The 14,110-nt window shown below is 45.6% G+C and overlaps 1 protein-coding gene across 1 annotated transcript in view; it reads left to right on the plus strand.

The window, feature by feature from the left end:
* cuedc2 (CUE domain containing 2) overlaps positions 1-14,110 on the plus strand; it is an 81,370-nt gene that overhangs the window by 63,205 nt on the left and 4,055 nt on the right. Inside the window, exons 9-10 of the mRNA XM_072583097.1 lie at positions 8,039-8,132; positions 12,309-12,439. Of these exons, the coding sequence (XP_072439198.1) occupies positions 8,039-8,132; positions 12,309-12,439 (225 nt within the window). The remainder of the gene's footprint in view (positions 1-8,038; positions 8,133-12,308; positions 12,440-14,110) is intronic.

Below are 14,110 nucleotides of genomic sequence, written 5' to 3' on the forward strand. Positions count from 1 at the left end.
CTGTTTGTTAAAAAACTCGTAATTCCAAACTTGTCCTGAGGGAACTGGCTTTGTTTAAAATGTACGAGCAAATTACTGCAGAAGCTGAAATCTACTGAAAGCAAAAAATGCTGGAGATGCTGCCTGGCTTGCTGTGTTCTTCCAGCCTCCTGCCTTCAACCTTGGAAATCACAGCAGGTCAGACAGTATTCATGGACAGAGAACAAGCAAAGGTTTCAAGTTTAGATGACTCTTCATCAGAACGTCATCATCATGCTGATGAAGAATCATCTAGACTCAAAACATTAGCTTTTTTAAAGTGTATTATTCCATGAGTTGTGGGCCTCACTGGAAAAGGCCGTATTTGTTGTCCATTCCTAATTACCCTTGAACTGAGTGACTTCCTCGGCCAAACTACTGAGCCACCGGGGCTGCGCGGTGGCTCAAGTGGCTAGCACTGCTGCCTCACAGCACCAGGTTCGATTCCAGCCTTGGGCAACTGTCTGCGTGGAGTTTGCACATTCTCCCTGTGTTTGTGTGGGTTTCCTCCCACAGTCCAAAGATGTGCAGGTTAGGTGAATTGGCTATGCTAAGTTGCCCATAGTGCTAGGTGCATTAGTCAGAGGGAAATGGGTCGGGGTGGGTTACTCTTCGGAGGGTTGGTGAGGAATGGGTGTGTCAAAGAGCCTGTTTCCACACTGTAGGGAATCTAATCAATTCAGAGTTAATGCAATGAATCTGAAGTCACATGTAGGCCAGACCATAAAAGGACAGTAGATTTCCTTCCCTAAAATACATTAATGAACGAGATGGCTTTTAATAGTTTTTTGGTCACCATCACTGCAAGTCAAGCTTGAAATTCCAGATATTCTTTATTTCATCCAAACTTCTCAGCTGCTGAACTCCTATCTCCTCGATGATCAATCCCCAGCCACACCATCACTACATCATCATCGTCTCCTCCCCTGCAGTTAAGTCGTGCCTGGCTCCACCTCCTCAGCCAAGTAGCTCTTGCTTATGATGAGGTAGAGAATATCCACAGGCTACTTATAGAATCACAGAATCTCTACAGTGTGGAAGCAGACTATTTGGCCCACTGAGTCCATACCGACCCTCCAGAGAGCATCCCATCCAGAACCAACCTCCCCTACCTAATCCCTGCAATTCCCATGGCTAATCCAACTAGCCTGCCCATCCCTGGACACTATGGGACAACCTAGCATGGCCAATCCTCTTAACCTGCACACCTTTGGCCAGTGAGAGAAAATCAAAGCAAACCCACGCAGACACAGGGAGAATGTGCAAAGTCTGCACAGGAGGTCCCTGGCACTGTGAGACAGTAGTGCTAACCACTGAGCCACTGTGCTACCCTGGAAATGATTCACATCTGTCTGCCAGCAAATCCTCATATCAATGCAGCTGACTAAAAACGGCAGACACCAGATGAATGGGAACCCTCATCTTCATTTGCACCCTCCAAGAATGCAGCATTGCTGGATTTGCCGTCATTTGAGTTGTGTCAATATCACAATGTGTTCCAGTGTTACAATGGGTGATAGAGATGCCATGAGATTGTTTGAGGAAGTGGTAAGACAGTTCTGGAGTCCGAGCCAATTCTTCCTCCTGAAACAGCCTCAGCTACAGCAGAAAGGCTACTCATTGATGTCGTACATACTCCTTGATTACTGGCCCTGGCTACATGTCTGCAATTCTAAGTAATTCATTATAAATGAAGGGTTTTGACCGCTTCCAAAATGTTGCTGCGGAAATGCCAATCTCTCTCTCTCGCTCTGTCTTTGACTCTTTGTCTCTTTCATTAACCTTTCTCTTCCCCATTCACACAACTAAAACTGCACTGCTGTAGTGAATGAAGGCAGCTGACCACCACCTTCTCAAGGGCAGCTAGAGATAGACAATTAATGCTGGCCCAGCACACACATCCCATACATATATATTAAAAGACACAGGCTTATACAATATCCAAAGATTATCCAGTGAAATGTACGTGTCAAGACAGAGTGCTGAGTGCAGGGTAATCACAGTCCAATAGCAAATCTGTGTTGGTGCTGAGGCAGGAGAATCAGAATGCTGGGGAACTGGGGGATGGTACACTAGCAGTGAAAGAGAGTGAGAGATAGAAAAATCTAATGAGTTATTCTTACCGCTCATGATGTCTCTGCCACTTACAGTCCAGGAGGAAGTGCCCGTTGCTCCTCTGTATGAGTTTACAGTTCAGACACTGGACGGAGCTCCTGTGTCTCTGCGACAGTATCAAGGGAAGATCCTGCTGGTTACCAACTTGGCCACATTCTGAGGGTCAACGATAGCACAGGTAAAGAGCAGCTCTTGTTGTTCAGTGTCAAAGATGATAGTGTGCCTCAATGGAATATTTTACCAGACTGTGTATAGTGTAGTGGTAATGTTACTGGTCTAGAAATCTAAAGGTCTATTAATGTGCATTCAAATCCCACATTTAAACTCAATTGATTTTTTTAAAACTCTGGAATTTAGAGCTAGCCTCTGGGATGGTGATCATGATATTAAATGTCATAAAAACTTATCTGATTCACTAATTTCCCTTCGAGGAAGGCAATCGCCTGTCCTTACCTGGTCTGGCCTACATGTTGCTCCAGACCCAGGTTAATGGCTGCAATTCTGATTCAGATAGGGAGACACATTGGGCTCAATGTGTTTGACTCTGAACTGCCTTCTGAACAAGTCACTCAGTTGTAAGGCCATCAGGAAAGAGCAAACACTAATGTACCCACATCATAATGACATTTGGATTATGACAGAAAACAAATTCTAAGGTTATAGAGTCATAGAGATGTTATAGCATGGAAAGAGACCCTTCGGTCCAACCCGTCCACACTGACCAGATATCCCAACCCAATCTAGTCCCACCTGCCAGCAACTGGCCCATATCCCTCCAAACCCTTCCTATTCATATACCCACCCAAATGCCTCTTAAATGTTGCAATTGTACCAGCCTCCACCACTTCCTCTGGCAGCTCATTCCATACACATACCACCCTCTGCATGAAAAGGTTGCCCCTTAGGACTCTTTCATATCTTTCCCCTCTCACCCTAAACCTATGCCCTCTAGTTCTGGACTCTCTGACCCCAGGGAAAAGACTTTGCCTATTTATCCTATCCATGCCCCTCATAATTTTGTAAACTTCTATAAGGTCACTCTTCAGCCTCCGACACTCCAGGGAAAACAGCCCCAGCCTGTTCAGCCTCTCCCTGTAGCTCAGATCCTCCAACCCTGGCAACATCCTTGTAAATCTTTTCTGAACCCTTTCAAGTTTCACAACATCTTTCTGATAGGAAGGAGACCAGAATTGCACACAATATTCCAACAGTGGCCTAACCAATGTCCTGTACAGCAGCAACATGACCTCCCAACCCTTGTACTCAATACTCTGACCAATAAAGGAAAGCATACCAAACGCCTTCTTCACTATCCTATCTACCTGTGACTCCACTTTTAAGGAGCTATGAACCTGCACGCCAAGGTCTCTTTGTTCAGCAACACTCTCGAGGACCTTACCATTAAGTGTATAAATCCTGCTAAGATTTGCTTTCCCAAAATGCAGCACCTCACATTTATGTGAATTAAACTCCATCTGCCACTTCTCAGCCCATTAGCCCATCTGGTCCAGATCTTGTTATAATCTGAGTGGACCCTCTTCGCTGTCCACTACACCTCCAATTTTGGTGTCATCTGCAAACTTACTAACTGTACCTCTTATGCTCGCACCCAAATCATTTATGTAAATGACAAAAAGTAGAGGGCCCAGCACCGATCCTTGTGGCACTCCACTGGTCACAGCCTCCAGTCTGAAAAACAACCCTCCACCACACCCTCTGTCTTCTACCTTTGAGCCAGTTCTGTATCCAAATGGCTAGTTCTCCCTGTGTTCCTTGAGATCTAACCTTGCTAATCAGTCTCCCATGGGAAACCTTGTTGAATGCCTTACTGAAGTCCATATAGATCACATCTACTGATCTGCCCTCATCAATCTTCTTTGTTACTTCTTCAAAAAACTCAATCAAGTTTGTGAGACATGATTTCCCACGCACAAAGCCACGTTGACTATCCCGATTCAGTCCTTGCCTTTCCAAATACATGTACATTCCTGTCCCTCAGGATTCCCTCCAACAACTTGCCCACCACCGAGGTCAGGCTCACCGGTCTATAGTTCCCTGGCTTGTCTTTATCACCCTTCTTAAACGTGGCACCACATTTACCAACCTCCAGTCTTCCGGCACCTCACCTGTGACTATCAATGATACAAATATCTCAGCAAGAGGCCCAGTAATCACTTCTCTAGCTTCCCACAGAGTTCTCGGGTACACCTGATCAGGTCCTGGGGATTTATCCACTTTTAACCATTTCAAGACATCCAGCACTCCCTCCTCTGTAATCTGGACATTTTGCAAGATGTCACCATCTATTTCCCTACAGTCTATATCTTCCATATCCTTTTCCACAGTAAATACTGATTCATTTAGTATCTCCCCCATTCTCTGTGGTTCCGCACAAAGGCCGCCTTACTGATCTTTGAGGGGCCCTATTCTCTCCCTAGTTATCCTTTTGTCCTTAATATATTTGTAAAAACCCTTTGGATTCTCCTTGATTCTATTTCCCAAAGCTATCTCATGTCCCCGTTTTGCCCTCCTGATTTCCCTCTCAAGTATACTCCTATTTTCTTTATTATCTAAGGATTCACTCGATCTACCCTGTCTAGACCTGACGTATGCTTCCTTCTTTTTCTTAACCAAACCCTCAATTTATTTAGTCATCCAGCATTCCCTATACCTACCAGCCTTCCCTTTCACCCTGACAGGAATATACTTTCTCTGGATTCTTGTTATCTCATTTCTGAAGGCTTCCCATTTTCCAGCCATCCCTTTACCTGCAAACATCTGCCTCCAATCAGCTTCCGAAAGATCTTGCCTAATACCGTCAAAATTGGCCTTTCTCCAATTTAGAACTTCAACTTTTAGATCTGGTCTATCCTTTTCCATCACGATTTTAAAATGAATAGAATTACGGTCGCTGGCCCCAAAGTGCTTCCCCACTGCCCTGCCTTATTTCCCAAAGGTAGGTCAAGGTTTGCACCTTCTCTAGTGTGTACATCCACATACTGAATCAGAAAATTGTCTTGTACACACTTAAGAAATTCCTCTCCATCTAAACCTTTAACACTATGGCAGACCCAGTCGATGTTTGGAAAGTTAAAATCCCCGACCATAACTACCCTATTATTCTTACAGATAGCTGAGATCTCCTTACAAGTTTGTTTCTCAATTTCCCTCTGACTATTAGGGGATCTATAATACAATCCCAATAAGGTGATCATCCCTTTCTTATTTCTTAGTTCCACCCAAATAACTTCTCTGGATATATTTCCAGGAATATCCTCCCTCAGCACAGCTGTAATGCTATCCCTTATCAAAAACACCATTCCTCCTCCTCTCTTACCTTCCTGTAGAATTTGTATCCTGGAACATTTATCTGCCAGTCCTGCCCATCCCTGAGCCATGTTTCTGTAATTGCTATGATATCCCAGTCCCATGTTCCTAACCATGCCCTGAGTTCATCTGCCTTCCCTGTTAGGCCCCTTGCATTGAAATAAATGCAGTTTAATTTATCAGTCCTACCTTGTCCCTGCCTGCCCTGACTGTTTGACTCACTTCTGTTCTCAGCTGTACCTGTCTCAGATCGATCTCTTTCCTCACTATCTCCCTGGGTCCGCCCCTCCCACCTTACTAGTTTAAATCCTCCTGAGCAGTTCTAGCAAATTTCCCTGCCAGTATATTAGTCCCCTTCCAGTTTAGGTGCAATCCGTCCTTCTTGTACAGGTCACTTCTACCCCAAAATAGATTCCAATGATCCAAAAATGTGAATCCTTCTCCCATACACCAGCTCCTCAGCCATGCATTCATCTGCTCTATCCTCCTATTCCTGCCATCACTAGCTCGTAGCACTGGGAGTAATCCAGATGTTACTACCCTTGAGGATCTCCTTTTTAAGTTACTGCCTAACTCTCTGTAATCTACCTTCAGAGTCTCAACATTTTCCCTTCCAAAGTCGTTAGTTCCAATGTGAACAATGACCTCTGCTGGCCCCTCTCCCCCTTGAGAACATTCTGCACCCTCTCTGAGACATCCTTGATCCTGGCACCAGGGAAGCAACACACCATTCTGCTTTTTCTCTGCTGGCCACAGAAACGTCTATCTGTACCTCTGACTACGGAATCCCCTAACACAATTGCTCTCTTGGAAGCCGACATTGCATTAGAGCCAGTCTCCATACCAGAAACTTGGCTGTTCGTGCTACATTCCCCTGAGAATCCATCAGATTTAGATTTAGATTAGATTTAGATTTAGATTACTTACAGTGTGGAAACAGGCCCTTCGGCCCAACAAGTCCACACCGGTCCGCCGAAGCGTAACCCACTCATACCCCTACATCTATATCTACCCCTTACCTAACACTACGGGCAATTTAGCATGGCCAATTCACCTGACCTGCACATCTTTGGAGTGTGGGAGGAAACCGGAGCACCTGGAGGAAACCCACGCAGACACGGGGAGAACGTGCAAACTCCACACAGTCAGTCGCCTGAGGCGGGAATTGAACCCGGGTCTCTGGCGCTGTGAGGCAGCAGTGCTAACCACTGTGCCACCGTGCCGCCCCTACATTTTCCAAAACAGCATACATGTTTGAAATGGGCAACCACAAAAGACTCCTGCCCTAAGTGCCGATCTCTCTTACCCTTCCTGGAGTTAACCCATCTATGTGACTGTATCTGAGACTTTCCCCCCTTCCTATAACTGCCATCCATCACATACTGTTGCTGTTGCAAATTCCTCATCGCTTCTGTCTGTCTCTCCAACCGATCCACTCGATCTGATAAGATTCGCATCCAACAGCATTTATGACAGATATAATCCACAGTAACCCTTAAACTCTCTTTAAACTCCCACATCTGACAAGAAGTACATATCACTGCAAAGGCCATTTTTGCTCCTTCACAATCTACAGACCCAGAAAGTAACACCGTCTTATTCCTCTACAAACACTGCCCCAGGTTAAATTAATAGCTATGGCTTATATTTTAAGTTTAATCAAGAGACTTATCCCCAAAAACATATAATCAAGAAAGAATCCACTATACTCTCAACTGCAGCCTTTCTCTTGGACAGACTTAAAACAACGATTAACTGATCTGATTCTGTGCTGTGAACTTCGCCCAACAGTTCCTCCAAGATTAGTTGTGAATTTCACTGTTTGTTAATTTTCCCAGATGCACTCCGATGTCCAGCGACACATGAATTCAAACAGCAAAGGCGGCAACTGTACAGGTTCTCTTTCTCTCTCTCTCCTGCACTGTCCTCACCATATGCTTCCTTTGTCTGCTCTTCTCCCTTTTAAACTGCTGTTGTTTTGACTTTTTTTTTCCAAAGTTCCAAAACAATGCAACAGCATATAAGGCAGTAATTACTGCTCCTGGAATTCGAGGATATCACCTCCAGCACCTAAAATACCTCAAAAAAAGGAGCAGCTCTTACAGCCAGAAATTTTTCCTGTCCTCCGTCTTGGATTACCCAATTCTGATTACTTCTCAAATTCTGCATCAATATAAATTTTTATTTAACCTATTTTTCTAATCAACGTGTTCAGAAATGTTATTAAATGTCTCTGGCATGGGTGCGACTGAACCTGAGCCTCCAGGTCCAGCTGCAGGGATATTACCACTGCGCCACAAAGCCCTTTCTGCTTTAATAGATCCAGCACAAAAAGGTTTTAACCTGTAAATCAATCTCTGGATGATGAATAGCTAGATTTCGGACAATTTTGGCTCAGCAATCATTTTGGTCTATTTCACCTAGATTGGGTTGATGCTCGTTAGGTTGGTTAGTTTAATTTGGTGATTGTTTTTGACCAGTGCGGAGAAGGGGCCTTTTTCCATGCTGTAGATCTCGATGACCATAAGCTGCAGTTACCAGCCCCCTCACAATTGTTTTCTTGTTTTCTGTTCAACAGTTTCACAAACTGAACATTCTAATGGATAAACTTTCCCAATCCCAATTCACTGTTTTGGGTTTTCCCTGTAACCAGTTTGGACAACAGGATCCAGGTGAGGAGGATACATCAAGTTCCCCAATTGTGGGGTGACCTGACAATATGAATCTTGTGAACTTGTTGGTAAATGGTCAATGACTTTGCCTCAATTTACTGGGTGAATCCCAGCCTTTTACAATTTCAAGGTGGTGACAGAGCTGCCAAAAAGGTTTCTGCCACTTGTGCCAAAGAAAAATGTCAAAGTGGCCGATGCCTGCAGCCATATTGTGACTGTTGACATCGGAAAATGGAATGGTAAATGTAAAATCACAACCAACAATCATAAGAACAAGCGATGAAGGTTCAGAACAGGTGATATACATTGTTAGTGTAGTGGTTAATAAATTATGACAGTCTAGTGCAGTACTGAGGGAGTGCTGCCTGTAAAGGTGAGGTTCAGATGAGATGTTAAACTGAGGTCCCATCAGCCTACTCAGGGGTGAATGTGAGAGATCCACTAAGAAGAGCAGAGAGTCATCCTTGGTATCCTGGGCAATATTTCTTTCAATCAACATCATGAGATTACCTGGTCGTCATCACACTGGGGCTTGTGGAATCTTCCCATGGATAAATGGCATTTTCAACAATGACTGCCCTTCAAAATTATTACTTTGGTTACACTTTGAGACATCCAGTAAAAAGTGCTATATAAATGCAATTCTTTCTCCTTCTCCTCTACATTTCTTGACTAATAATCCATTGAATGATGGTCTTGGCGAATTGAGAAAATTTAATGGAATTTTAAACTAAACTGTTATCAATAACAGTGATCATGAAGCAGATTGTGGTAGGAATCCATGTGGCAGACAAATGTACATCAGGAGAAAAAAAACCCATTGTCCTCAGGCAGGTTGACCTTTTTTTTTGCAACTCCACTCCTGTATCAATAATGTTGACTCATAGCAACCCTCTGAAATGGTTTTAGAAAGCCATTGAGCTGTGTCAAAGCCACTTGCAATGGTGAAAATGTGTTGCTGGAAAAGCGCAGCAGGTCAGGCAGCATCCAAGGAGCAGGAGAATCGACGTTTCGGGCATGAGCCCTTCTTCAGGAATGAAGAAAGTGTGCCAAGCAAGCTAAGATAAAAGGTAGGGAGGAGGGACTTGGGGGAGGGGCGTTGGAAATGCGATAGGTGGAAGGAGGTTAAGGTGAGGGTGATAGGTCGGAGTGGGGGGGGGGGCGGAGAGGTCAGGAAGAAGATTGCAAGTTAGGAAGGTGGTGCTGAGTTCGAGGGTTGGGACTGAGACAAGGTGGGGGGAGGGGAAATGAGGAAACTGGAGAAATCTGAGTTCATCCCTTGTGGTTGGAGGGTTCCTAGGCGGAAGATGAGGCGCTCTTCCTCCAGCCGTTGTGTTGCTATGGTCTGGGATGGAGGAGTCCAAGGACCTGCATCTCCTTGGTGGAGTGGAAGGGGGAGTTGAAGTATTGAGCCACGGGGTGGTTGGGTTGGTTGGTCCGGGTGTCCCAGAGGTGTTCTCTGAAACGTTCCGCAAGTAGGCGGCCTGTCTCCCCAATGTAGAGGAGGCCACATTGGGTGCAGCGGATGCAGTAAATGTGTGTGGAGGTGCAGGTGAATTTGAGGTGGATATGGAAGAATCCCTTGGGGCCTTGGAGGGAAGTAAGGGGGGAGGTGTGGGCACAAGTTTTGCATTGCTTGCGATTGCAGGGGAAGGTGTCGGGAGTGGAGGTTGGGTTGGTGGAGGGTGTGGACCTGACGAGGGAGTCACAGAGGGAGTGCTCTTTGCGGAACGCTGATAGGGGAGGGGGATGGAAATATATCCCTGGTGGTGGGGTCCGTTTGGAGGTGGCGGAAATGACAACGGATGATATTGTAGGTACTGGTTGTCCTGGTTGCATCCAAATTTTGTTGGTCTGAACGTAGCCCGGAGTCGGTATGGGGTCAGTCGATTCCATAGGCAGGTGCTGAGGAAGGAGATGTGGCTGTGGTAGTGAGTCTGTTTGAGAACGTGGCTGAAGAGCGTCTGGGCAGAGGAGATGACCTGGGGTGTGCAGTCAGAGAGGGACTCACTGAAATCCTTGTAGAGGGAGGAAGAGAGCTTCTTCAAGGAAGGCATCTTTGCAAGAGGATTCGCAGTAGGTTAAAATCTTCTAGGAGAAAGTGAGGACTGCAGATGCTGGAGATCAGAGCTAAAAATGTGTTTGACCCCGCAAGGACTCCAGACTACGTCCAGACCAACAAAATTTGGACCCAACCAGAACAACCAGTACCTACATCTCCTCTGCCCAGACGCTCTTCAGCCACGTTCTCAAACAGACTCACTACCACAGCCACATCTCCTTCCTCAGCACCTGCCTACAGAATCGACTCACCCCGCACGGACTCCGGGCGACGTTCAGACCAACAAAATTTGGATGCAACCAGGACAACCAGTACCTACAATATCATCCATCATAATTTCCACCACCTCCAAACGGATCCCACCACCAGGGATATATTTCCATCCCCTCCCCTATCAGCGTTCTGAAAAGACCACTCCCTCTGTGACTCCCTCGTCAGGTCCACATCCCCCACCAACCCAACCTCCACTCCCGGCACCTTCCCCTCCAACCGCAAAACTTGCACCCACATCTCACCCTTACTTCCCTCCAAGGCCCCAAGGGATACTTCCATATCTGCCACAAATTCACCTGCACCTCCACACATATCAGCTATTGCATCTACTGCACCCAATGTGGCCTCCTCTACATTGGGGAGACAGGCCGCCTACTTGCGGAACGTTTCAGAGAACACCTCTGGGACACCCGGACCAACCAACCCAACCGCCCCGTGGCTCAACACTTCAACTCCCCCTCCCACTCCACCAAGGACATGCAGGTCCTTGGACTCCTCCATCGCCAGACCATAGCAACACGACGGCTGGAGGAAGAGCGCCTCATCTTCCGCCTAGGAACCCTCCAACCACAAGGGATGAACTCAGATTTCTCCAGTTTCCTCATTTCCCCTCCCCCCACCTTGTCTCAGTCCCAACCCTCGAACTCAGCACCACCTTCCTAACCTGCAATCTTCTTCCTGACCTCTCCGCCCCCACCTCCACTCTGGCCTATCACTCTCACCTTAACCTCCTTCCACCTATCGCATTTCCAACGCCCCTCCCCCAAGTCCCTCCTCCCTACCTTTTATCTTAGCCTGCTTGGCACACCTTCCTCATTCCTGAAGAAGGGCTGATGCCCGAAACGTCGATTCTCCTGTTCCTTGGATGCTGCCTGACCTGCTGCGTTTTTCCAGCAACACATTTTCAGCTCTGATCTCCAGCATCTGCAGTCCTCACTTTCTCCACTTGTAATGGTGCAAGGAAGTGACCCAACTTCATTCCAGGGCATCGAAGAGCAGCTAATAAATGTCACTCTTGTCATTGATGGTCTCATCCAACAGAGAATTAATAAGCAACTGCGTGCTCTGCACAACATTTTCACATAATGATGACTTACCAGTATTGTAAATGTATTTAGCAAATACATTACACTCCATTGCTGGCTGCTTCTTACTCACAGCCTGAAACTGCCAAAAGCCATCTAATCTGCAATGTTTTTGAACAAAACAACAAGCTCACTTAACAATACACCTTCCAGTCTTAAAGAGATACATCTCTATCTGAGCAGAATAATGCACTGTGTACAACATTACTGGCATTACATTGAGCGGCCCATGACAGGAATGACTCTGATGACCGGAACACTGCAGTGGCCAGCCTGATACCCAATGCCAGCCCTGAACTGGGTGGCACCTCACAGCGCCAGGGATTCAGGTTCGATTCCAGTCTCGGGCTCCCCATGTTTGCGTGGGTTTACTTTGAGTGCTCCGGTTTCCTCCCACAGTCCAAGGATGTGCAGGTTAGGTGGATTGGCCATGCTAAATTGCCCATAGTGTCAAGGGATGTGCAGGTTAGGTACATCGTTTAGAGGAAATGTAGAGTAATAGGGTACGGGCATAGATCTGGGTGGGTTACTCTTCGGACAGTCAGTGTGGACTTGTTGGGCCAAATGGCCTGTTTTCACACTGTAGGGATTCTATGATAAACTGAAATTACAATTCAGATGGGATCTCTGTCTTGTATTTTTAACAAGTACTGTTAACACATTACCTGATCAATCATTAAAAGCCTTTTGAGATGAGATATTGCTGTGTCTGTGTTAGACTCCAGGCTTAATGTTGTGCTAAACATGCCTTTTTAGAGAAAGACCACGAGACTCTGAATTTTCTCAAGTTTGTACGTCCAGGAGGGGGCTTTGTTCCTAAATTTCCCATATTTGGCAAGATTGAGGTGAATGGCGAGAAAGAGCATCCTCTCTACACGTTTTTGAAGGTCAGTGTCATTGAGAAGTCACCCAATAAATTAGTAACGCTAATTATCATTGACCTTCCCATCTATATGTTATTTATACTCAGGGTCTTGTTATTCAGTGACTATTGTTATTCACTGAATATTTATATTCAGTGACTGTTATTAACGATCACCCTCAGCTGACTTGCTCTCTCCTTACATTAAAGCATGCAATAACAGTGGGCAGGATGTGAGTAGTTAGTCCATCAAGCCTGCCTCATGTTCATGTTGCCTGAAGAATTACAGAGATACTTCCTTCATCCCTGGAGTTCCCCCCATCCCGTCCAACTCCCTAAACTAAGTAGCCTTGATACAGAAGAAGAGAGAGAGAGACAGAAAGAGTGAGAGAGAGAGGCAATAAATCAGAATCAGAAAGCACAGTGCCATGCCGGAGTCTGATTTACCTATTGCCTTTTGACTGCTGACATTGGCTCTTGGTTAAGCAATGCCTCCGATTTAAAATTCTCCTCCATGTTTTCAAACAGCTCCTTGCCTTTCCCCTCACTATCTCTGTTAACTCCTACTTGCACAACGCACCTTGATATCTGAACTCCTCTCATTCTGAACCTATTGGGCATCCCTGACTTTAGCTGCTGCACCATTGGTAGCCATACCTTTGACTGCCTACATCCTATGTTCGGGAATTCCCTCTCTAAACCTCTTCCCCCGCACTGAAGATGCTTCTTAAAATCTACCTCCTGGACCAAACTGTTAGCCACCCGCCCTAATGTTGCCTCATGGTTTGGTTTGCTCCATAATATTCTTGTTGAGAATGACCCTTAGGGCACTAAAAGCTCTTTACAATCTCTTCTGGTCTTAATGATAAGTTTATGGCCACGTCCTTGCGTTGTATCTAAATGTCACTCCAAATGTGTATCTACTGAATGTCCATAAGACCATTAGAAATAGGAACAAGAGTAGGCCATTCAGCCCATCCAGCCACCTCCACCATTCAACAGGATCATGACTGATCTGACATTCCTCATGTCCGCTTTCCTGCCTTTTCACCCTTGATTCCCCGACTGATCAAGAATTTATCATCTCAGCCTTAAGTATACACAAGGACATTGTCCCACACCTCATCCCCAACAGCTCTTTGTAGCAAGGAGTTCCAAAGACTCATTGAGACAATCTTACATTGGTGCCCCTTTATTCTGAGAGGATGTCTCCTTGTCCTAGACTCTCTCATGAGGGGAAACATCTTCTCAGCATTTACCCTGTCAAGCCCCTTAAAGAATCCCATATGTTTCAATTAGACCACCTCTCATTCTTCGAAACCCCAGTGAGTAAAGACACAATCTACTTAATGTTTGATCATGAGGGTGTCATGCATATTCTTCAGAAAGAGTGGGAATAAAGAGGTAAATCAGTCTCTAAACTTGCTTCATTGATGGACAATCTGAATGGACTGTTATTGCCATTACCCTGTGTCTGAGTCAGGCATTCTGATGCTATTGTCACCCTATGACAGTGGTCTATGGTACATAGTGTTCAATGATTTAATTGCTCTGCGTTTGTTTGGTTAGTCTGGTGGCTGTGTTTATTATTAATACCACCACTAGATGGTAGTCATGATTTGGAGATGCCAGAGTTGGACTGGGGTGTACAAAGTTAAAAATCACACACCAGGTTATAGTCCAAAAAGTTTAATTG

Source organism: Chiloscyllium punctatum, chromosome 13, assembly GCF_047496795.1.
Source record: "Chiloscyllium punctatum isolate Juve2018m chromosome 13, sChiPun1.3, whole genome shotgun sequence".
Taxonomy (NCBI): domain Eukaryota; kingdom Metazoa; phylum Chordata; class Chondrichthyes; order Orectolobiformes; family Hemiscylliidae; genus Chiloscyllium; species Chiloscyllium punctatum.